Here is a 25,833-nt window from a genome sequence, read left to right on the forward strand (position 1 = left end):
TCCTCCATCCCTTTATTTTGAGACTATGTGTGTCTTTGCATGTAAGATGGGTCTCCTGAATACAGCACACCAATGGGTCTTGACCCTTTATCCAATTTACCAGTCTGTGTCTTTTAATTGGGGCACTTAGCCCATTTACATTTAAGGTTAATATTGTTATGTGTGAATTTGATCCTGTCATTATAATGCTAGCTGGTTATTTCACCCGTTATTTGATGCACTTTCTTCATAGCATCAATGGTTTTTACAATTTGGCATGTTTTTGCAGTGGCTGGTAGCGGTTGTTCCTTTCCATGTTTAGTGCGTCCTTCAGGAGCTCTTGTAAGGGAGGCCTAGTGGTGACAAAATCTCTCAGCATTTGCTTGTTTGTAAAGGATTTTATTTCTCCTTCACTTATGAAGCTTAGTTTGGCTGGATATGAAATTCTGGGTTGAAAATTCTTTTCTTTAAGAATGTTGAATATTGTCCCCCATTGTCTTCTGACTTATAGGGTTTCTGTCAAGAGATCCGTTGTTAGTCTGATGGGCTTCCTTTTGTCGGTAACCCAACCTTTCTTTCTGGCTGTTCTTAACATTTTTTCCTTCGTTTCAACCTTGGTGAATCTGACAATTATGTGTCTTGGGATTGCTCTTCTCGAGGAGTGTCTTTGTGGTGTTCTCTGTATTTCCTGAATTTGAATGTTGGCTTCCCTTGCTAGGTTGGGGAAGTTATCCTGGATAATATCCTGAAGAGTATTTTCTAACTTGGTTCCATTCTCCCAGTCACTTTCAGGTATGCCAACCAAATGTAGATTTGGTCTTTTCACATAGTCCCATATTTCTCAGGGGATTTGTCCATTTCTTTTCATTCTTTTTTCTTTAATCTTGTCTTCTTGCTTTATTTCATTACTTTGATTTTCAATCACTGATATCCTTTCTTCCACTTGATTGAATTGGCTATTGAAGCTTGTTTATGCTTCACGAAGTTCTTGTACTGTGGTTTTCAGTTCTGTCAGGTCATTTAAGGTCTTCTCTATACTGTTTATTCTAGTTAGCTATTTGTCTAACCTTTTTTCAAGGTTTTTAGCTTCCATGTGGGGGTTAGAACCTGCTCCTTTAGCTTGGAGAAGTTTGTTATTACTGACCTTCTGAAGCCTACTTCTGTCAACTTATCAAACTCATTCTCTGTCCAGTTTTGTTCCCTTGCTGGCGAGGAGTTGTGTTCCTTTGGAGAAGAGGCATTCTGTTTTTTGGAATTTTTAGCACTTCTGCTCTGTTTTCTCCCCATCTTTGTGGTTTTATCTAACTTTGCTCTTTGATGTTGGTGACCTACAAATGGGGTTTTGGTGTGGACGTCCTTTTTGTTGATGTTGATGCTATTCCTTTCTATTTGTTAGTTTTCCTTCTAACAGGCCCCTCAGCTGCAGTTCTGTTGGAGTTTGCTGGAGGTCCACTCTGGACCCTGTTTGCCTGGGTATCACCAGCAGAGGCTGCAGAACAGCAAATATTGCTGCCTGATCCTTCCCCTGGAAGCTTTGTTCCAGAGGGGCACCTGCCTCTATGAGGTGTCTGTTGGACCCTACTGGCAGGAGGTGTCTCCCAGTCAGGTTACACGGGGGTCAGGGACCCACTTGAGGAGGCAGTCTGCCCATTATCGGAGCTCAATCGCCATGCTGGGAGACCCACTGCTCTCTTCAGAGCTGTCAGGCAGGGATATTTAAGTCTGCTGAAGCTGTCTGCTGCCTTTTGTTCTGCTATGTCCTGCCCCCAGAGGTGGAATCTAGAGAGGCAGTAGGCCTTGCTGAGCTGTGGTGGGCTCCCAGTTCGAGCTTCCCTGACACTTTGTTTACACTGTGAGCATAGAACCACCTACTCAAGCCGCAGCAATGGCTGATGCTCTTCTGCCCGCCAAGCTCTAGCATCCCAGGTTGATCTCAGACTGTTGCGCTAGCAGCGAACAAGGCTCCATGGGCATGGGACCTGCCAAACCAGGCACGGGAGGAATATCCTGGTCTGCCTGTTGTGAAGACCATGGGAAAAGCACAGTACTTGGGCAGAAGTGTACCGTTCCTCCAGGTGTAGTCACTCATGGTTTCCCTTGGCTAGGAAAGGGAAATCCACCAACCCCTCATGCTTTCTGGGTGAGGCAATGCCCTCCCTTGCTTCAGCTTGCCCTCCATGGGCTGCACCCACTATCCAACCAGTCCCAGTGAGATGAACCAGGTACCTCAGTTGGAAATGCAGCAGTCACCTGTCTTCTATGTCAGTCTCGCTCGGAGCTGTAGACTGGAGCTGTTCCTATTTGGCCATCTTGGAAGTGACTGCATTTGTATATTTTATAGGCATTATATATGGTCACACAGAACATATTTGTTTCAAAACCCTAAAACATTAATTATATATTTATTATACTGCAGTAAACCTGCATATTATCTTATCAGGTTGTGATTTCAGTGGAACCTGCAGGCAGACTTTAAGTATCTTAACCCAGCCATTGAGATAGTGGGGCTTAGAAGATATCAAGAAACCAAACAGACAGATTAATAAGTGAAGAGTCAGTGACTAATGGAGGAGTGTGTTAATCTCATGACATTAGAATGTAAACAATGATGTTAGGCCTGAAGGAAAGGGCTGACTAGGCAGAGTCTAAGGATGATTCTGAGATTGGTGTGCAGGACCCCGAACTCAACAAAGGACTAACTGGAGAGGTGAATTCAGACTGTGCCAATCAAGAGTGCTGTATCTGGATATCTAAACCTGGGAGAAGACATAGGCAAGAGTGTGCTCAGGATAGAAACAGAATTTTCATTTTTGTTTTATTCCTTCATTCAATATATATTTACAATTACTTATTTGTGTCAGGCACTGGTTTGGGTTCTTGACATATGCACGAAGAATTAAAGAGAACTCCATAGTAATTGTAGGAGGAGGAGAAGAATGAATAATGAATGACACCCAGGTTTCTAGCTTAGGTGATGAATGGATGGTGGTGACAAAACAGGGATACAGGAAGATGACCACTAAGGGATGGGATGATTGGGGAAGGCTTCACTCTGGGGATGACACTTAGGTATGCTCTGAGCAGGAGTTACCAACTCAAATGCCTCCTGAGACCAAGCAGGTAAAATAATTGGTGAATTGGTTGAATGTAAGACAAGGTTTGTCGGGTCCTGAGACAAACTAGAGATTAGGTATACCTACCTGCAGGCATTCTTTATTTAAAAAGAAACAGATCTTGTGATTTAGTGGGGGGTGACAGAAAACAAACATACACATAAAATATAACTTCATGAAGCTTTAAGTGTTATCAGCAAAAATAAAAGCAGTTAAAGGAGACAGATTTATGGGGCTGAGCCTACTTTAGACAGGATAACCTTGTAGCAAGAAGAAGAGTAGAGCTGAGACAGATGGAGGAGGAACAGCTTTTTTGGCAGAGGGCATGAAGGACTATGCAAGTGAATGGACTTAGAGGTTCATGACCAATTTTAGCCTACAGTTGAGTGGGCAAGTTTAAGCAGGACAGACCATTCATGTGGAGCAATGGATTCTCAACCTGTTGACTTGAGAGTTATTGTAAGAGGTGTATAGAGCCATAGTTGTGCTTAGCGTTGTTTGTAAACAGAATCACTGTATTTCCAAGTGTTTTGCGTTTGTTACAAAAATATGGGAACACAAAATGGTTAACAAAATTTATTTAGGCTTTAATGAGAAGAAATACTTGAAAGTATTTATCGTAGCTCAAAGGCTTGCAGGAAGGCTATTTTAAGGTAAAGAGATGAGCAATTCTGAATAGATGGCAGCTTAATCACACATCCCTGACTTTTCTCTTTTTCGATTTTTATTTTGGCAGATCATAGTAGCCTGAGCAGGCCAGTTGGTAAAGGCTGGAGGGGGTATCTTAGGCCAGAATATCTGAGTAAAAGCCTTTTTATGGGACCTCATTCACCTTGGAAACGAGAAGGAACTAAGGGACAAGAGGCAGAGAGGTTGGCTTGTTTGTTCTCGTTGCTTGGCTCCAAGACCAGCATTGTGTGGTTCCTCAAAGGCTTTTGTTGACAGAATCCAGTGATTCCCTCAAAGAAGGTCCATATCTGCCTGGCTGTTTTATGTGGTTCTCATAGGACCTTTGCGATTTGACCAGAGATCTGGAAGAACGCTGTGTAGGTGAGCTCATTTGATCCATTGCTTTAGTTAGGATGTAAGCTTGCTTTTGTGGAGGTCTGGCAACAGAGAGCCTTCTACCCTCCACCTTAGCAAACAAGCCATTATTTGCCGTCTGTTCATGGCCTGACCTCAATAGCAGGAAATAATATTCGTTCGGTTGGTCACTGACTTACCAGTGCTGGAGAGACTGCTATGACCTGGTCTGTGTAGATGCTGAGGGAACATAAGCCATTAGCAGGAAGAAAAAAGCAATTACTCGCTGAAGGAGACTCAGTACTCCAAGGCAAAAAGAGCAAGCCAGACACCAAAATCACTGTGTTTTTACTCTCACCATGTTGGAAAAAGACTAGAGAAGAGTTGGTTTAAAAAAAAGGCAGAGAAAACTTTTAAGGAGATACAATCATGTGATATAAAAGAAAACAAACAAAAAACCCTTCTGTAACTGAAAAAATGAATTTGATTTTTGATTGAAAAAAATCAAATAGATGAAGAGTATGGTTATGGTATTTCTTGAGTCAAATCTGAAAGCTCAAGAAATACCCCCTCCAACATAGTACAGAATTACCTAGAGGTGGTAAATAAATTGAGAAGGCAGATCCAGAAGTCATAACATGAAAACAAAAGAAGTCTGGAGGTAGAAAAGAAAAGCAAATGGAGAAGGAATAGGCTTCCTGAGTCCCAGGCAGGATTAATGTAAGAATACACATGGAAGTACATGTGGGTGAAATCCCTGAAGTCAAAGGATAAGGACAAATCTTAAAAGTTTTGAGACCCAAAAAACATTTATTTGCAATGGAAAGAGAATCAATTAGCTTCAGACTTTTCTTTTTTTTTTTCCAATCAGCGATGCCAGAGGTTAAAACACTGGAACAACATTTGTAGAATCCTGAGGGAAAAAGACCGAGATCCAAAAATTAATAACCAGGAAAGATCTCATTCATTTGTCAGGGCAAAATAAACACTTTCAGAAGTGCGGGCATTTAAAAAGTATTCTGCCCATGTACTTATCTGAGGAAAACACTTGAGGAAATACTCTATCAAATGACAATTGATTCGGAACAGAAATCCCAAGACAGGGAAAGACAAAAAGGAGAGGAATAATGGGAGCAATGAATCTTGCAATATATGTATTATTAAAATGAAATAGATAATAATGATGTGACTAGGACTTTGTGATATAAATGCTAAGTAGGGATTCTTTAAAGAGAAGAGTCATCCTTGAAAGAAAAATTTGTTAGTAACCTAGAACTAAAACTTCCATCTGTTTGGCATAAGGGGAGGTATGAGCAGGCAAAGATTTTTGGTGCATGGTTGTGTGTTTTATATATGCATATATATATATATGCACACACACATGCACACACACATACATATAAAATTATTTTTTGATAGAATATAAATGTGTCTCTCTATATATGTATTTAAAGGTGACTCAGAGAAATACGTAACCATGAGCAGAACTTTACAGCATAGTAGGACTTCTGTTTTTTTTTTTTTTTTCTTTTTTGAGGCAGAGTCTCACTCTATCACCCAGGCTGGAGTGCAGTGCCTCAATCTCAGCTCACTGCAACCTCTGCCTCTCCAGTTCAAGTAATTCTCATGCCTCAGCCTCCTGAGTAGCTGGGGTTACAGGCATGCACCCTATGTCTGGCTAATTTTTGTATTTTTAGTAGAGACTGGGTTTCACCATGTGGTCCAGGCTGGTCTTGAACTTCTGACCTCAGGTCATCTACCAGCCACACCCTTCTAGAGTGCTGGGATTACAGGCATGAGCCACCATTCCCAGCTGCATAGTAGGACTTCTAAATTGACAGGGAGAAAACATGAACTGGGAGGAATGAGAGAGAGAAAACAGAAACAGGAAAAACTGACAGGGAGGAAAATTGGCTAATTTTCAGCAAAAGTAAGAAGGAAAAAGAGATGATATAAGATGGAAGGAATATAATTAAGTATATTGATCATTTCAGTTCAGCTGAATGAATTCAGAAGACAGAAATTACCAGATAGGCTAAAAAGTTAAGTTAAAATGTATACTATTTCAAGAAACAGTCCTAAAACACGATGACAAACAATGCTTGAAAAAATAAATGGATAGACAATGGTACTGGGAAAATGCAAACAAATTAAAGGAGGAGTGGCAATTTTCATATCAGAAAAAGCAGAGTTCAGAGCCCAAAATATTAATCAGAACAAAGAGAGTCATTATGTAGTGTCCTTCAAATCTGTTCTGTCAGATCACCCTTCTCTGCTCCTGAATGGCATTTGGTCACTTTCTGGTCTTAGGACAGTCTCATTGTCAAGAATTAAAACAAAACTTGAATTTTTTGCAACAGCAAGGTAAAGGAGACAAATAAGATTATATGAAAAATGCCACAAAGGCATTTGATAACACTTAGTAACCCTTCCTAATAAAATTTCTAATAAATTAGGAAAGGAAAGAAGCTATTAAATAATGACAAAGATATTTACCAACATTTTACAGCAAATATCATACTGAATGGCAAATTTCTGGATTCATTTCTTTAAAAATTAGCCGCAGGAAATAGATGCTGACTCCTAATAGTGAGATTCAGTGTTTCTAGAGGTTCTTACTCATGTTCTAGATAAGGATAGAAAATAATTTTGTAATATTAGAAAAGTATAATTTATCTATAATTGTACTGGTCTCAAAACCCCATGAAGATCTGGTAAAAAATTACTAGGATTACAAGGAGAATGTATAAAGTGATTCTATGTAATACACTTACAAAATGATAGGCTTTTAAAAATACTAGCAATAATTAGAAATGGAGAGGGTAAAATATACTACTTACAATACACAATATTTAAAATTTAATAAAATGTTAAATAATCTAAAAGAACTGTGGGATCTTACTGAGGGACACAAAATAAGATCTGAACATAGGACAGGCCACGCCAAGTTCCTGAACAGGTAGACTTATTGTCACAGAAGTGCAGATCTTTCCTAAAATAATATTTAAGTTTAATACAGTTCTAATTAGACTTATAATTGGGTTTCTCTGAAACTGATTAATTTAAAAGTTCTCAATAGATATTAAAGTTTGCCATAAAGTCACTTTAATAAAAAAAAGATGTCACAGAGTAATGGGCAAACAGTTCAGTGCAATAGAATAGAAAGTCCAGGAATGGCCCCCAAGTCTACAGAATAAATTAATATATGACAAAGATAGCAATTTATTTCACTGAGAAAATGATAGTGTGTTATAATAGTTTATTTAATGAAAGGTGCTGGTGTAACTTGACTGTTCATCTGAAAGTAAACAAAGCCAGAACCTTATCTCATGCCATAAACAAAATGAAGTCTAGATGGATTTAAGGATATTTATATGGCCTTGGAGTCAAGGGACACTTTCCTTGATAAGCCACAAAATTCAAAAGATAAACAGAAAAAGATAGATAATTAGATTACATGATGATTAAAACATTTTTATGGCAAGACACTATAAGCAAAGCTCAAAGGCAAATATTAGGTTGGGAAAATATATGAAGGCATAGGATTATTAACATTGATCACTCCAGGGAGTAATCAGTTAGAAAATATGAAACAATTTTATAATTTGGGAAAATAATCAAATTTATCTTTTATTATGGAGGACATAATGCAATATTTCAGTTGCCTTAAAAGGTTAAGCAATGGACAGGTACCAGGTGATAAATGGCCATCTTGTGAGGTCAGGGAGGCACCATTGAAGGGTTTCACACCCAGGAATGACATAAGGAGATCTGTATTTTAGAAAAAAGAAATTGTTATTGTTGTACAACAGCTAACAATTAGAGGAGATAAGACCTGAGGCAGAGATGAGTTCAAAGATGAGAGAAGATAAACTAAACTGGTATGGAAAAAGTAGAGGTAGAGAGAATGGAAAGGATTCACGAGTTATTTATGAGATAGAATTGAGAATCTGAAACTTTAATAGATAAGAATAAAGGAAGGAGAGGGAAGAGGCAGCAGTAATATTCAGCTACCTGGCCTGGGCAGTTGGGTGAATATAACACTACTCATTGAACCCTGCATGAGGAGTAACTTTGTGTGGTGAAGGGGGAGAAGGTAATGAGTTTTGAACAGATTGAATTTTGGAGTCGATAGGGTATCCAAAGAGGTGACCTTTATATACCAGGACCTATCAGGCTGGAGCTCGGGAGATGCGATATGTGTGTAAAGACAAAGAAGTTGTTAGTATCAAGACTGCAACTGAAGCAGTAGAAATAGATGCCACCAGCAGGGGACAGTGCATAGAGTGAGAAGGGAAGAGAATTTTCTAACAATTTCAAGAGTGCACTTAGTCCAAAAGGCCAATCCTTCTTCCAAATACTAGGCAAGAGGGATAACTGAAGAGTTTGATTAGTCTAAAGCTATTCTGTCATTCCTAACCCCTCCCAACCTCAAGAACATTCCTGCTGCTGTTAGTTCTGTCATTGTCACATGGTGATACCATTGAAAGCGGGGGTCCCATGCAATCCAAAGCACCCTTTTCTTTCTCCAGTGTTACAATCACACACACATTAATTTGTGTTATGCTGGGCCCAAAGTCTATCTTCCAAGATTACTTTTCTTTAGAATATATTTGTCTGCGGGCCAGGCGCGGTGGCTCTGTAATCCCAGCATTTTGGGAGGCCGAGGTGGGAGGATCATGAGGTCAGGAGATCGAGACCATCCTGGCTAACACAGTGAAACCCCATCTCTACTAAAAATACAAAAAATTAGCCGGGCGAGGTCGTGGGTGCCTTGCAGTCGCAGCTACTTGGGAGGCTGAGACAGGAGAATGGCGTGAACCCGGGAGGTGGAACTTGCAGTGAGCCAAGATTATGCCACTGCCCTCCAGCCTGGGTGACAGAGCAAGATTCTGTCTCAAAAAAATAAAAATAAAAAAAGAATGTATTTATCTGCTTGGCCTACTCCGACCCCCAAAAAGCTCTTCTATCAGTGAGTATTTCCAGGGCAGGGGGTGTCTTTTTCAAATAAGGGAAGGCCAGGTTACACTCTCTTTCCAGGGCACTGAACACAAGTATTTACGTTTAAGTAACTAACAGTGGTTACTGCAATGTCTTCCAGAAGAAAGAAAGAAACTGTATTTCAAGGCAGCTTGTGACTTGCATCTTGCCAGTGGCAACTTTTGCTAAAAACAATCCCAAGAAACCAATTCAGCTTATCCAGGTACTCCAAAACATTGAAATATTGATGAGGAAGGACCAGGAAAGAGAAAGGATGAAGACTTGAGAGAGGTGGTGTGAGGACTAGAGCAGGATCCCTGAAGGCATGAGGCCGTGGGATCCCAGCACATGTGGGAGGGGTTAGTCTGGACAGGAGATTGGCTTTTCTTCTCTAAAGAGGGAAGGGTGGTTGTAGTTACAGATGTGTGATGATGGGTTTGTGGATGGGAGATAAGCTACTTCCCTTACATTTTCTCTGTGGACAGGAAGCAAGGTCATTTGCTGGCAGTTAGGAGGTGATGGGTAAGGGTGGTTTTCAAGATTTGAGAATAGGTTGGTTTGGGCCACTGAACCATCACTGAAGAAGATGGGAGAGAATGCTGACCTAGAATAAACTGGGCTTCCAACCAGCATTTGGGGCCCAGTGGAGGTTGATGTCCTGGAATTCACATGCTGCCTTTCTCAGCTTTGGATGAATTTTCTCTCTTAGCACACACCAGCTTCTAGCTGGCTCTGTGCATTTCCTGACTTGCTGGCCAGGACCCCCACACCCTTCTTCTCCTATTGAAGGAATCATTGAAATCCAAGTGATGTTACTGTAGAAATGACCCTGAATGTGTGTGTGTGTGTTTGTTTCTGGGACACAGATCAGGCACGATCTCAGCTCACTGCAGCCTCAACCTCCCTGGCTCGAGCAATCCTTGTGTATCAGCCTCTGAGTAGCTGGGACTACAGCCACGTGCCACCACACCGGCTAATTTTTGTATTTTTTGTAGAGATGGGGTTTTGCCATGTTGCTCAGGCTGTTTTCCAACTCCTGAGCTCACGCAATCCACCTGCCTCCGCTTCCCAAAGTGCTGGGATTACAGGCATGAGCCACCGCGACCAGCCTGAATGTGTTCTGAACATTCAAAAACAAATAATACATTAATGTCAGGATTTTGATATTTGACTTGCTTTAGTCCCTAATATGTTGAGAATTGCCATTCTAGAAGCTTCCTCCAGTCTAGCCTACAGTTCCAGGATCCTGGACTAACCCTGAATCCCAGATTTCAGTTCTTCGCTTGATATAAAGAATGTTGGATTTTTCTCTTAGGACATGTAAAACCTGATTATAGTCAAATGGCTGTGTTTCTTTCCTCTGTCTCTTTTAAAAATTGGTAATCTTTTCAGATGGTTGAGTCTTTCTTCTTTAAGCATCAGTATGTTTTTCTAACATGCTACTTGTGAGATTCGCCATCTTCAATATGTCATTACTTTTGCATGATTTAAAAATTGTTACGCTAAACATCTGGCATACTCTGTGTCTGTTCGTCATTTGGTATGTTAAATAGAATTGGTCCTCTATTTTTCCTTTGGTTGGAAAAAATTCTTTATCATTTATTATTTTCTACTAGCATATTAAGAGAAGGGGAAAAGATTGCCCAGTTATCTATAAGCTTAGGACCTAAATATGTCAGAAAGCAAAATTAAGTAGAGTGGAGAGCAGACTCGTTTCTGTTTTCTTATAGCAAAACTTAGCTCAATTCTATTTCCTTATAGCAAACCTTTCTCCCTCTCATATACATTTCATAATGAGATTTGACTGTTTTGCTGAGCATTCAAGGTTTTGCATGACCTAACCCTACCTATTCAAAATTTATTTTGGCTGCACATGGTGACTCATGCCTGTAATCCCAGCACTTTGAGAGACCCTGCCTCTACAAAATATAAAATAAGTCAACAAATAAAAATTTTTTAAAAACTCACAAAATTTATTTTGGCACTTTCTTTCCCACACTCTGTTCCACAGTCACTATTAGTTTAGTGCCTTTGCCCTGGTCCCAAAGAAACGTGTTCCTGTTCTTAGCATTAGATAGGGCTTCTCAGGTCTAAGTAGCCACTCAATTGTTAATTGAGAAGTAACAGTTGTTATTTATTGATATGGTTTGGCTGTCTCCCCACCCAAATCTCATCTTGAATTGTAGCTCCCATAATTCCCACATGTCGTAGGAGGGACTTGGTGGGAAGTAATTGAATCATAGGGGCGGTTCTGTCCTGTGCTGTTCTCGTGATAGTGAATAAGTCTCGTGAGATCTGATGGTTTTATAAAGGGGAGTTCCCTTATACAGGCCCTCTTGCTTGCCACCATGTAAGACGTGACTTTGCCCCTCATTCACCTTCAGCCGTGATTGTGAGGTCACCCCAACCCTGTGAAATTGTGAGTCAATTAAACCTCTTTCATTTATAAATTACCCCATCTTGGGTATGTCTTTATTATAAGTGTGAGAACAAACTAATACACTTGTCTTAAATACTAACATACTCAACAGAATATATCTACATATAACAAATTCACACAAACTTATTTATACCCCAGTCACTCTAAGGCGCTCACAATGAGTGTGTCCCCTTCTTTGACCCTTCCCTACAGCAGAATATATGCAAATCAGATTGCTGACCAGGGCAGCTTTCCTGAAGTTGATGCTAGAGCCAAGGTTTTAATGGCAAGGTGAAGCTGTATAAACAAGGTGCAGAAAGCTGTTCTGGGAAATGGCTCAGCTGTGGGAAGACATGAAGTCCTGTAACACAATGGTGACTGTCAGATTTTATAATTGGCTCAATATTTTGTAAGATTAAAGTACAAGGAGATGAGTAGTGGAAGATTACCTTAGAAAGGTAGGTAAGGGCCAGAATAGATAAGGCCAAAGAACTGGTATTAGGGGATGTGAGAGAGGCTAAATAGGCCTCTTCCCCTTATGACTACAGTGCACACTTCCCCTAGGGTTGATGGGGAATCTGCCAAAAACAGCTTGTATCTAACCTAGTCTTCTAGCAGAAAGTCTTATAAATCACTTAGTGATGTAAATGCTCCTTAAGACATCATGAGGTTAGTAATTATGCCATTTCCCGTAGAAAGCAACTCAATGTAAGAAGTAGTGGTGATGTGGCCTTTACAAATGACTTTTTAAATATGGATTTTTTGAAAGGAATTGTTTTCTCAATAGTTAACTCACTGTATCAGAAGGTATATGGCTATATGGCTCAGAGATATGGGAAGTTTATTATTGATGAGATCCCGTTATTAGTCCTTTACTTAAAATAGTTGAATTATGCATCTTTAATTGCACTCAATGTGTTAATATGATCTGGAGGTAAACTTACAGTTTTCTTAACAATAAAAGAGGGATTCTTAGACTGAAAACTCTATGGGGCTTTTGAATTTATGAAAAATGATCCATTATACTTGAAAATAGACAAGAATGCCCAACAGAGATAATTAATAAATATTTTAAATTAGATTCTTCGTTCATGGAGGGAATATGACCTGGCAGTAATGATTATAAATTATGGGAAAAAAATGTTGGACATCACACTGGGATGCAAGTCTCTGTTTGATGGTAGTAATGAACAAGAAGAAATGCCAGAGGAGGTAACTGTTTCTGTTTCTCATTTTTAAACCTATGTTTAGTTTGTGTCTTTTAGGGTTAATGTAGTATTATTAAGCATATTAGAAAATTGATAAGTTTTACACTTGTTATATTTACATATAAGTAAAGTATTATAGTAAAGGGCTTTTGGGTTTTATTTTTGTTGTTGTTATAGTCAAGAAAATGAAAAAGGAATCTCTGCTAGCATACTGAATAGTCCCCATCACCAGTCCCAACCATCAGTTAGGTGATGATAGAGAGCTTCTTACACCCAGTTGGACATTGGACTTAAAAGCTCTCTAAAGTCTCTTCCAAATCTAAGATTTTACTGTTCTGGGTGGATCATTGAATGTAGCAAATACATGTCAGCATTTTTTTACTTTGTGTTCAAAGTAGATTTCTGAAACTCACTGTGATACCTACATTCTCTTCTTTATGAGACTGCTAATTTTTGAGATGAACTTTTAATATCTGCCTTCCAAACATGAGTCTTACAAGAGCTTATGCTTATTGCCTTTCCTTGAAACTATGTAGTTACATATTTTTGTAGATCAAGTTTTGAAATGTTACTTAGTTCACTGGGTTGCTTTCTTTCTTTCTTTCTTTCTTTCTTCCTTTCTTTTCTTTTCTTTTCTTTTTTTTTTTTGACAGTCTCACTCTATAGTCTAAGCTGGAGTGCAGTGGTGCAGTCTTGGCTCACCGCAGCCTCTGCCTCCTGGGTTCACGTGATTCTTCTGCCTCAGCCTCCGAGTAGCTAGGATTATAGGCATGTGCCACCACACCTGGCTAATTTTTGTATTTTTAGTAGAGATGAGGTTTCACCATGTTGGCCGGGCTCGTCTTGAACTCCTGACCTCAGGTGATCTTCCCACCTTGGCCTCCCAAAGTTCTGGGATTACAGGCGTGAGCCATCGTGCCTGGCCAGTTCATTGGGTTTCTGAGGGTACTAGGAATTACTTGAAGTCCCTTCCATGGCTTGGGTGGAGGTAGAGGCTCTCATCCCTGACTCTGTCTCACTTAGAGTAGCTCCATTTCTATCTCTGTGATATGTTGAATTTCCAAGTAAGCATCTGTTTGCCAAAAAAATCTTTAAAAAATCACCACTGTTTTACTGGATGACTTTTTAAGCTATAATACTTTTTTTTTTCTAGTTAGGAGGATGTTTTGTCTAGAGGGATTTTTGATTAAGCTGGAAGCAATATGAGGGTTGTTTGTTTTTGTGCCATGCAGTGTCTACTCTCAGAGTCCATCAGCCCTTTTATGTCACCCAGGCCTTGACTCAGGGCCTTCCACATTATGGTAGGACAGGCCTTATGCCTCTCTCCTTGAAGCTTATAGTCCAGCAGAAGGTTGTGATTCTTTCATCTAAGATTGTTGAGATTGTTACTTTATAGGAGTCAGAAATTATTAGAGCTACTCAAGATTCCTTTAAGCCTGAAGGGGCTTGGAAGGTTTTTTTTTGAACAAGAGACATTAACAGGTCAGTTCTCAGGCTCAGACAGAAAAAACGTGGTAGTGAGCCTGAGTGCGCAGACAAGCTAATTCTTAATCCACTAATTACTGATCTCCTTATGTTTCAATGAAAGGCAAAGTAGCAAAGGCAATTAGCTTAGTTGTAAAGAAGCTCCTTCTGGGAAAGAGAAAGGGAAAAAAGAATAAAGGGGTACATTTCTGAGGGCAGGCTGGGAATTGTCTTTTTAAGATTTTTAGAGACATATCCTCGGCTACTTTGAGAATGCAGGTTTTGGAGGGGGCTGGCTAGGTAGGTGAAAGTTACTGGGAGAAAGGGAGAGGGAAAAGAAGCAGTATTTTGGTCAATCTCCATGAAACACAGTACTATGTCTACATTTAGTTAGAGCGCCATAACTGTTATTATTCATTGTTATTAATTAATATTGTTATGTGGATCATAGTTTTATCTACCAAGTATGAAAGTATGAAAACAGAATTTAAAGAATGTTGTTTGAAAATGACAGTTGTCACAACACGTTAAAGTACATTTTGACATTTAACCAATGTTTCTAGGATTCTTCTAAGAAGTCTTTAAAGACTAAGAAGCCACAGCAGATACTATTGCCTGAAAAGATAAATGAACAGCTGACCTTGTTGGAAACACACCTACTCAAACTGACAAAGCAATGTAATCATTTTTTTTTCTGTATATTTCCGTTTAGCATTAAGTTTTTTAAAACGAGAAAAAATTTTGTTCAAAGGATTAAGATGAGATTAGCAGTTGGTAAACCCTTTAAGGTTTACACAGTGCTTTTATATCATTAATCCTAACAATACCCTGTTAATAAGGGATTGCTAACCACTTTTTACAGATGTGGCTCATAAAGATTAAGTGATTTACATAGGATTACATAGCTGACTTGGACTTGAGCCTGTGTCTTCTGACTCTAAAGCAAGTTTTCTCAGCCTCGACACTATTATCATTTGGGGCCAGGTAGTTCTTTGTTGTGGGGGACTGTCCTTGGCACTGTATGATATTGAGTAGCATCCCTGGCCTCTACTCACAGAAGCACAGTACACCGCCCCCTAGTTGTGACAACCATCTGGGTATCCTTGGTGGGAGAGTGGGAGGGGGTTATGGTGGCACAAAAATCACTGCTTTGAAGTAAAAAGTGCAACTGAGAAATAAAGGAATAGTGTGAGTGTTAATGTGTAAGTGGTTTGAACCAATGCCTTCCAGAGTAGAAAGCAGAGTGAAAGATTAGTTTAATTTTAGGTCATTGTACTGTAGTGTTTTCATAATAAACCAATGTGTTAATGCAATGATTGGTATTTTGGAGTTTGCAGGCTGGAAGGCTACTTGGGAAATTGAATTAGTTTCTGGTGATGATTAGTATTGTCACATTTTTAAAAAGTAGATATTCCCAATCTTCTAGAACAAGAGAGTGTCCACATTTGAGCCTTAAACCAAGTATAAGGCTCTACTTTTGCCCCGTGGCCTTTGGGGACGAGGCTACACTTGTAGAATTCCATGTCCCTACCTCACCTCTCCTACTGTGTGCCTCAGTTCTGTCTTGTGGGCTTTGCTGACTTGGATCTCTCTCTTTTAATATGTTCCATGCCTGTTTCAAGCATGGATTTATGAATTGAACTAAGTATTTGATTATTCCCATAATTGGTTAACCTAGCTTTGGGAAAGCTGTAATCATCTTATCACTATATGAAGTATAATTCCTTAAAATATACAGTGTTCTAGAAATGTGAATTATTTATTTTCATAATATCAGTAAAAATATTTTACCAAGAAGCACAATGGGCTATAACTAGCTGAATAGTAAATTCTCCCTGGAGGTCTAATGGTTAGAAAAAGAATAGTAAATTCAATAACAATAATAAAATGATAGTTTTGTACAGTGTTTTCTGTGTGCCAGTTACTATTTTACAAAATATGCTATTTTTATAAAATATACACATTAAAACTCATGCAACCTGTATATAAGAACCATATGAGGAAGGTACTATTATTATCTTCATTATAAAGATAAGGAAACTGAGGCACAGAGAAGCTAAATAACTTTCCAAGGTTTCATAACTAAAAAATTGTCATATTTAGAATTTGAACCCAGCCAGTCTGGCTCCAGGCTGTGTTATACTTTACTGCCTTTTAAAGATAGTTTTGCTAAAATGGAGTAAATATAATTGGTAGATTTCTGAGTCTTGGGTTTGCTGATATATGACAGCTGTTGAAAAAGAGAATCATGCCTTGGAAACTTTACCTATTTGGTGGTGGACCTCTTAGCTTTTAGGGGGAAGAGTGAAGCAAATAATTTCATCAGATTATTTTTATTTCCAAAATGTAATACTATAATTGCTATGTTAAGGCACATAATTTAGAACAAATACTTTAGTATTTTCTTGTTTTTCCATCTCTTTCAAATAATTGTTATTGTGAATCACTCAAAAAAACTTTTATTTTGGGTTATTAAACAGAACATACAACTTTTGAATTTTTTAACCTTAGATGTTACATCTGAACTCTCAGGAGGAGAGGACCCTATATTTCTTTATCCCGTAGTTTTGAATTGGTCTGTCAAAGGTGCCGTGAAAGAAGGTAGGTGAACTGGATGTGTATATGCTGTTCATTCGATTTATCACCGAAGAGAATTAATTCTGTGGATTTTGTTTCTGTTGTCTACTTGAAGATTTCGCCTGTTTTAGGCAGAATACTTTGAATTCTTACCCACTCAGAATAATGCAGAATCTTGATTGCCAAGTAATGAACGAGATCTAAATAGGTACCTGATTTAAAGTCTGGAAAGACAGAATCTTGATGGTGGCTTATTTTGGTAGTGAATGGTGTTGTTATGAAGCTTACGAAAACTAGGGCATTGAAAAATGTATTAGTGGCCGGGCACAGAAGCTCACACCTGTAATCTCAGCACTTTGGGAGGCCGAGGCAGGCAAATCGCCTGAGACCAGCCTGGGCAACATGATGAAACCCCGTCTCTACTAAAAATACAAAAATTAGCCTGGCATTGGGTGGTGGGCGCCTGTAATCCCAGCTTCTCAGGAGGCTGAAGCAGGAGAATCGCTTGAATCTGGGAGGCAGAGGTTGCAGTGAGCTGAGATCATGCCACTACACTCCAGCTGGGGCAAGAGAGTGAGACTGTGTCTCAAAAAAAGAAAAAAAGAAAAATGTATTAGTGAATTTCAAGTTTAGCTGATGAGAAATGGCAACATAATTGATTAATTCAGAGTGAAATATAATAAAAATTAGGATCACTAGTTAGGATAATTATCAATAACTTTTTCTTCCAGTTAGTCATACATTAGAAGTGACCTTAATGAAATCTTTCTCAATGCTGAGATATTTAGAAAATAAATTTAATATAGACTGTGAAACATTCATTGATATTAGAAAAACAATAGTTCACACCACATTTATTCCTATATACTTTTAACATGGAGAAATCTAAAAAACAGATTAATAAACTTGCCTGTTGGAACAAAATGACTGCTAGCACTGGCAACCCTTCGGTACTAATAATTGAGTATATTGGTAACTATATCTGAACTTCCTTGTTATTACAGTTATGAAATTTAAGCAAAAACCAAGATTTCTGGAATTCTTTACGCAAGTTATGCTAAAATGCATGAATGAGGAAAAATTTCATCTTTTGGTAGAGGTAACAGCTCCTGTCCATGACTTCTTGAAAAGGTACTTGCAATTATCAGTTTTATACATATTAACAACTTTAAAAAATGAGTATCATTGTCAGTTCGAAGAAATACAAGGTCGATGAAAAAGATAGTGGAGTATATACAGCTAAAACCACCACCTAAGAGATAGTAAAAACTTATGTCTGTGTAAAGAAATAACTAGTGTACTCACAAATGAGAATAGAGCATGTTCATATCTCTAGCTTGAAACAGATTAAGTCTTTTGCTATTGAGTCAGGATGGATAATAGTATCTCTATTGCCAAGTAATGAACGAGATCTAAATAGGTACCTGATTTAAAGTCTGGAAAGACAGAATCTTGATGGTGGCTTATTTTGGTAGTGAATGGTGTTGTTATGAAGCTTACGAAAACTAGGGCATTGAAAAATGTATTAGTGGCCGGGCACAGAAGCTCACACCTGTAATCTCAGCACTTTGGGAGGCCGAGGAGGCCATCAGTTCTTTCTCACACAAGGTTTTAGCTCCAGTTTGGTCATTTCCCACTTGTTTCTAATTCTTCTGTGGTAACAAATAGAGCCATTTCTTAGAGTTTCCATTTGTATATGTGAAGAGGGAGTTCCTCAAATAAAAGCAGTAAACCTTAAAACTGTCCCTCCTATTCTCTAAGCCTGAATGATTCTCTTTGCTCCCAAATAAAATGATAGTGCTTCACACCAATTATGAGAGATGCCAAATTAATCCAACTTTTCTTTTTTTTTTTGAGACGGAGTCTCGCTCTGTCGCCCAGGCTGGAGTGCAGTGGCCGGATCTCAGCTCACTGCAAGCTCCACCTCCCGGGTTTACGCCTTTCTCCTGTTTCAGCCTCTGGAGCAGCTGGGACTACAGGCGCCCGCCACCTCGCCCGGCTAGTTTTTTGTATTTTTTTTAGTAGAGACGGGGTTTCACCTGGTTAGCCAGGATGGTCTCGATCTCCTGACCTCGTGATCCGCCCGTCTCGGCCTCCCAAAGTGCTGGGATTACAGGCTTGAGCCACCGCGCCTGGCCGATCCAACTTTTCTTTTGCCAACTGAGAGTGGGCTTTTCTTCACTGGGCATTGATCTGTCCATCCCATTTTAATAAAAGTAAACATCAGTAACATGAAACCTGTTTTTGAAATGGTAGCAAAAGAGAAACATTCCCTTAAAAACAAACAGAAAGATATTCTTTCTAAAATAGGTACTTCATTTATTAGAACAGAAGCTTAGAGTATATATGTGCTTCATACTTTCCAAAGATAAAAGAAGAAATTGCTTATATTAAATGAAACAGGCCATGATAATAACATAATTGTTCAGAATTAGAGTTCTATTAAATTTTTTAAAAAACAGCTAAAATTAGATGTTTAGGAGAGTTGAATAATGTTTTTGATTCCAAAGAAAAACAGAAGATACTTTCAGTGTGCAGGCAAATGTAGAGGGCTGGCTGTGGAAGTCACACCTAAGAATAAGAGATATTCTGGAAGAAGAGTATAATGTTATAATACTGTATTTATACTGTACTTTCCCCATGTTCAAATATGTTTAGATACATAAATACTGACTGTTATGTTACAACATGATCTACAGCGTTCAGTATAGTAACATGCTGTACGGGTTTGTAGTCTCGGAGCTATAGGCTGTACTCTATCACCTAGATGTGTAGCACGTGATACCATCTAGGTTTGCATAAGTACATTCTATGATGTTCACACAATGACAAAATTCCCTAACAAAGTATTTCTCAGAATGTATCCCTGCCGCTAAGTGACGCGTGACTGTATAAATAGTTAAAACAACGAACAAGTCCTCAGTAACGTTGACTTGCATAAAAATTTTAAAATACTATTTATCACAATGAAAAGCGATCAGTCAGAGCTCCACAGAGCAGTGAACAGATCAAGGAGTGGATGAGTTTAATTTATTCAATGGATGAAGGTTCTGCTGTGCATGGAGGAGAATGCTGAGATGGTGACAAAGACTATAGTCTAAATGTGACCTCCTCTCCTTCCCATCTCTTTCTGGAAGAACATAACAACCAGGTCAAGCATGCTGGTAGTGAGGGAGAGAGAGAGGAGAGGCTGTAGAGAAGAGACCTAGCTGGTTGGAAATGGAAGGCAATCTTAGGCTTCAAGTTGTGGAGGATGGCTCCCCAAGTCCCTTACGGTCATTGATCAAAGGCTTCTAATTTAGGCAGCAAAACATTTGCCCAAGTGAATGTCAACTAACTGGGTGATTCTTAGGATTGTTACAGCTGAACTGGGGTTCCAGACAACCATGGGCTTAGGATCATCTTCATCAAAACTGGAGCAAAGGGGCCAAGATGGATTTGGGTCAAGCTCCAACCCCTGGAACTAGCTATCCAGGCTCACCCCATCATTTCATTGGCCTTGCATTAATAAGACCCTACATTTTATTCAAGTTTTGGGATCCCATTTATCATGTTAAGCAGTTTTGCTATACCTGGCTAGTACTTATGAAGAAATATAAATTTAAAAAAATAGAAATTTCAGGAAAAATAGGCAAGTATCAATAAAGGGACAGTGAGAGACTATAGTATTGGGAAAAGATCAGCTCAGTTCCTGTTGGTATTCAGAGGGCAGCAGTGGCTGGGAGCTTGCAAAAAATAGAACCAAAGAGATTGAAATCTGTTGGAAGCAAGGAAGCTTGTCTAGGATTACTTTTACAGTATTCTCCGAGTTATGAGGGAAGAAGTGTCCATGGTTATTTTATTTTCAATCCAGTTCTGTTCCATCTACATCATGCCTTCAACTCCTCTTTTTCTCTATAGAAGACCCTATGGGAGTTTTTATTATATGATTATAATATACAACATATTCTCTGTTATACATTGTATAATGCATTTTTTTTTTTTTTTTTGAGACGGAGTCTCGCTCTGTTGCCCAGGCTTGAGTGCAGTGGCGCTGTCTCGGGTCACTGCAAGCTCTGCCTCCCGAGTTCATGCCATTCTCCTGCCTCAGCCTCTCGAGTAGCTGGGACTACAGGCACCCGCCACCACGCCCAGCTAATTTTTTGTTGTTGTTGTTGTTGTATTTTTAGTAGAGACGGGGTTTCACTGTGTTAGCCGGGATGGTCTCGATCTCCTGACCTCATGATCCACCCGCCTTGGCCTCCCAAAGTGCTGGGATTACAGGCATGAGCCACTGCGCCCTTCCTATACATTGTATAATACATTTTAAAACTTATTTATTTAGTCTCCTGTAAATAGGCATTTAAATTCTTTCTAATTTTTTATTATTATAAACAGTGCTGCAAAGGACAGGACATATGCATATGTGAGAGTTTCTGTAAGTATATAGGGCTGTAGTTGCCAAGATATGAACATTTTAACTTTACTAAGTTATTGCCTAGTTAAGTTATTTAGTTAAGATATTGCTTAGTTAAGATATTGCTAAGTTGCTCTTAAACTTTTATCAAAGTGAAAAGTTTCTGTTATTCAACATCTTCACTGACACATTTTATGATATGATTTACACTTTTCTATTTTGAGAAACTGACTATTTCATGTTGAACAGAGATATCACAGTCTAATTTATGCATAGGACACAAGCAGTTTTGGATATTCTTGCATAATTTCAGTGAAAATAAGACATTACTTTGGGGGTAGTTCTGAACATTTTTGCAGGTCTTTTTGACTGACTTTATCTTTTTTATTAGGAGGAATGAGTCTCTACTTGGACTAATAAAAGTGAAATATAAGGACAGTGCTTTGAGTAAAAAAGTAAACAAATATTTAAAGTTCAAAGCTGCAGTGATGGAAATTGGAAGAGTAAGTTTTGTATGAGTTTTGAATTTTGGGTAATGAAATTGAGAGATTTATGTATCTAGAGATGATTGGCTACATTTAAACTCTTTATAATATGAAACAGAAGGATATACTAACAAGCATAATTTTATAATTACACAGTACAACTTTTAGATTAACATGTAGATATTGTTATAATCAGAGTTTTTGTCTACAGGGGTATTTCTGTTGCCTTTGATAATAATTTTAGTTGAGGGTATGAACTACTGTATTTCAATGTCAAGAGATAAGCATTAGAGTATGAATAAATTATACTACTGTGTTTAAAGTTTGAATTTAACTTGTAAAATTTTATCTCCTCTATTAAGGGTACAGAAATGTCACAAAGAATAAGAAGTAAAAAAAAGGAAACTCTAAGAGATTTCATTTTAAAAAATCCAGGTATTTCTGAAATGGTGGCACATGAAAGGTATTAACTAATTAATTAATTCAATAAAAGTTTACTTGAGGGTAACTATGTGTTGGGCATTATTTTGGGTACTAGGGATACACTGGTGGATCAGACAGATGAAATCATTGCCTTCGAGGAACTTGCATACTAATGAAAAAAGCATAGTAAACAAGTAAACACCTAAATAAACAAGACAGTTAAAAATGTTGATAAATGTTATAAAGTAAATGAAGTAATACAGAATATTTGGCTGGGCGTGAAGGTGGTGGTGGCAACAGTTTAGATAGGGTGGTTAGGAGAACAAATTGGTAAATTATCAGTGAACCTAAAGTTCTTGATTACAAAATTTGGCAAAATGTTTAGTTTCTATTTTTATAAGTACATATGTATAAGAATTTTTTATTCTTATACATTATATATCTTACCTTCATGATCTAATGTTTTTCTATACCTGTTTAGTGATTTTGATTTTAATTTACACAACATAGATATTAATAGAACCAGTTCCGCTTTGTTTTTATTTGCATTTGCCTACTGTCTCTTTGATTATTCTTTCATTTTCTTTATTTAAATTATGACATATGGGTATAAAAAATAATATAACAACTATGTCATTTAACATGTAAAACCTTTCAAACATGGTTGAAATCCCCGTGTACCCATCCTGGTATGCATTTCTGTTTTTCTCTATCCTGGAAATAATACTATCCCCAAATTTTGTTATTATTATGCTGATGAGTGAATTCGTATGTCAACCACATATGTATATAGCCCCAAATAATGCATGCTATAATTTTTTCTGATTTGCTTTGGAAATTTGCTTTTTTTCTCTCAATATTATGTTTGTGATCTTTTGAAATGTCACTTATACATAAGTCCACTTTCTTAATTTCACTGCTGAATGGTATTTCATTATATACTAAATAAATATCATATAATAAATAAATTATATAGTAATAGTATAATGCATTGTATTTATTGTATGCATAATACATATACATAAATATGAATAACACAATAATTTAATATGCATAATATAAATAATATATTTATTATGCATATATTATATAATATATATTATACATTGTATAGTAAATTTTTTAAATGATTTATTCAGTCTCCCATAAATAGACATTTAAATTCTAACTTTTCACTGTTGTAAACAATGTTACAAAGGACATAACTTGTATATATCTCCTTATGTATGTGTGAGAGTTTCTGTAGGGTAAATATATAGGGTTGAGGTTTTCAAGATATGAACATTTTAGCATTACTAGATATTGCTAAGTTGCTCTTAAATTTTTACCAATGTTGTGAAAATTTTCCATTATTCAAGGTCTTCACTAACGCTTGATTTTATTATCACATTTTTGTGGAACTATGTGGTATGAAATTTTGCCTCGTTGTTCATTGTTGTTTCAATTTTCATTTATTTGATTCCTAAGGTTAGGCATCTTTTCATATTTTTATTTGGCCCAACGATTTTTCTAGTCTCAGGACTTCTTGTTTGTATTCTTTGCACATTTAAAAACTTTTGTTTTCTTATTTAGTTTTATAAGTTTGGATGCTAATGCTTCTCCCAGTTTGTGGCTCATCAGTTCACATTTTAAAGTTCTTTAATAATTAATTCAAAAGTTTTAATTCTTAATGGAGTCAAATATATCAATGTTTCCCTTTATTGTTTTGGAAATTCTTTCCTAATCTGGGGTAGTAAAGATACTGTCTTTGTGAATTTCAATTTTTGATTTTCACATTTAGGAATTTCATTAATTTGTCTTTGCGTATGGTGAGAAAATGAGTCCCCTTCACTCTCTTTTTTTTAGTTTTGTAACCGGTATTCAGTTGACCAGCACAGTTTATTGAGTAGTCTATTCTATTGTCACTGTTAACTTTATCACTTAGCAAGTTTTCATATATGTAGCTTTGGGATCTCTTCTCTGTTTGATTAGTCTATTAACTTATTCCTGAGTCAATATCAAACCATCGTAATTACTCTAGCTTTAAATTGAGTTTTGCTGTCTGAGGAACAAGTTTCTCCAGAATATTCTTTTCCTTCATGCAAGTCTTGGGTATTATTCCACAAAATGGAATGATTTTTTGATTAATACAAAAAACTCTACTATGATTTTGATAAAGATAGAATTGAATGTATATATTGGCGTAGGAAGGTTTTTAAAAAATTATTTATTTTTTTTACACTGTTGTGTTTTTCTATTAGTAGACAGATCACTTTCTTAGGTCTTTAATGCCTTTCAATAAATTTCTGTGATTTTCTCCATAACCATGTTATATATCTTTTGTTAGATACATCAATGAACTGTTTTTTGATATTAGTGTAAATGCTATTTTAAAATTACATTTTTGAATTTTTCTATTCTTTGTATAGGTGTATAATTGATTTTTTTGCATACTGATCTTCTAAACAACTTGATAATTTATTTGTAGATACAGTTTTTTTTTTGTGTGTGTGGACAGTCATAATCTGAAGACATAATGTTTTGCTTATTCCTTTCTAATGTTCCAGCCTCTTCTTTCCTTTTCATATTTAGCCTACAGGCTAGGACTTAAGAGTTTAATCAGGAAAAGCATTTGTGGATTGTGGACATCCTTGTTGTAAGATGCGTATTTAAAACTTTTTTATTTCCGGATAATTATAGATTCATGTGCAGTTATAAGAAATAATACAGAGAGATCCCATATACCCTTCATCCAGTTTCTAATGATAGCTGTACAACCATAGTACAATATCACAACCAGGAAATTGACATTGATATAATCCACTGACCTTATTTGGATTACAGCAAGTTTGCATGCACATGTGTATGTGTTTGTGTGTCTGTGTGTGTATTCTATGCAATCTGTAGAATTTGTATGAGCACTACAGTATGTAACCTTTTGAGACTGACTTTTTGTCTCACTTAGCATAATTCCCTTGAGAGTCACCCAAGCTGTGTGTATCCAAGAATTCACTTATTATTGCTTAGTAGTATTCCATGGCATAAATGTTCCATATTTTATTACCATTTACCTATTGAAGAGCATTTAGATTGTTGATTGTTTCCAACCCAATAGCATTTGACTATTAGGAATAATACTGTGATGAACATTCATGTGCAGTTTTTACATAAACATAAATCTTCATTTTACTGTGATAAATACCCAAGAGTGCCATTGCTTGGTCGAATGGTAAGCATGTTTAATTTTGTAAGACATCCTCCACTCTTTTGCAGACTAGCTCCTCATTTTTACATTCCCATTAACAGTATATGAATGATCTAGTTTCTACTCATGCTTTCCAGCATTGAATATTATTACGTTTTTTTAAATTTTAGCTATAAAAATAGGTGTGTAGTGATATCTCATGGCCTTAATTTGCATTTCTCTAATGGCTAATGATAGTGAACATCTTTTTTTTTTGAGATGGAGTCCTGCTCTGTCGCCCAGACTGGGGTGCAGTGACGTAATCTCGGCTCATTGCAACCTCCGCCTCCCTGGTTCAAGTGATTCTCCTGTCTCAGTTTCCTGAGTAGATGGGATTACAGGCATGTACCACCACCTCGTTTGACTAATTTTTGTGTTTTTAGTAGAGACAGGGTTTCACCATGTTGCTCAGGCTGGTCTTGAACTCCTGACCTTGTGATCCACCCACCTCAGCCTCCCAGTGTTGGGATTACAGGCGTGAGCCACTGTGCCCAGCCAAACATCTTTTTATATGGTTACTTGCCATCTATATATCCTCTTTAG

The 25,833-nt window shown here is 37.5% G+C and overlaps 1 protein-coding gene across 1 annotated transcript in view; it reads left to right on the forward strand.

The window, feature by feature from the left end:
• LOC105508069 (cilia- and flagella-associated protein 54-like) overlaps positions 1-25,833 on the forward strand; it is a 111,121-nt gene that overhangs the window by 76,262 nt on the left and 9,026 nt on the right. Inside the window, exons 13-18 of the mRNA XM_011936851.1 lie at positions 12,595-12,726; positions 14,750-14,864; positions 16,698-16,787; positions 17,768-17,894; positions 21,551-21,662; positions 22,007-22,107. Coding sequence (XP_011792241.1) covers positions 12,595-12,726; positions 14,750-14,864; positions 16,698-16,787; positions 17,768-17,894; positions 21,551-21,662; positions 22,007-22,107 — 677 coding nt within the window. The remainder of the gene's footprint in view (positions 1-12,594; positions 12,727-14,749; positions 14,865-16,697; positions 16,788-17,767; positions 17,895-21,550; positions 21,663-22,006; positions 22,108-25,833) is intronic.

Source organism: Colobus angolensis, unplaced genomic scaffold, assembly GCF_000951035.1.
Source record: "Colobus angolensis palliatus isolate OR3802 unplaced genomic scaffold, Cang.pa_1.0 Scaffold10, whole genome shotgun sequence".
NCBI classification, from domain to species: domain Eukaryota; kingdom Metazoa; phylum Chordata; class Mammalia; order Primates; family Cercopithecidae; genus Colobus; species Colobus angolensis.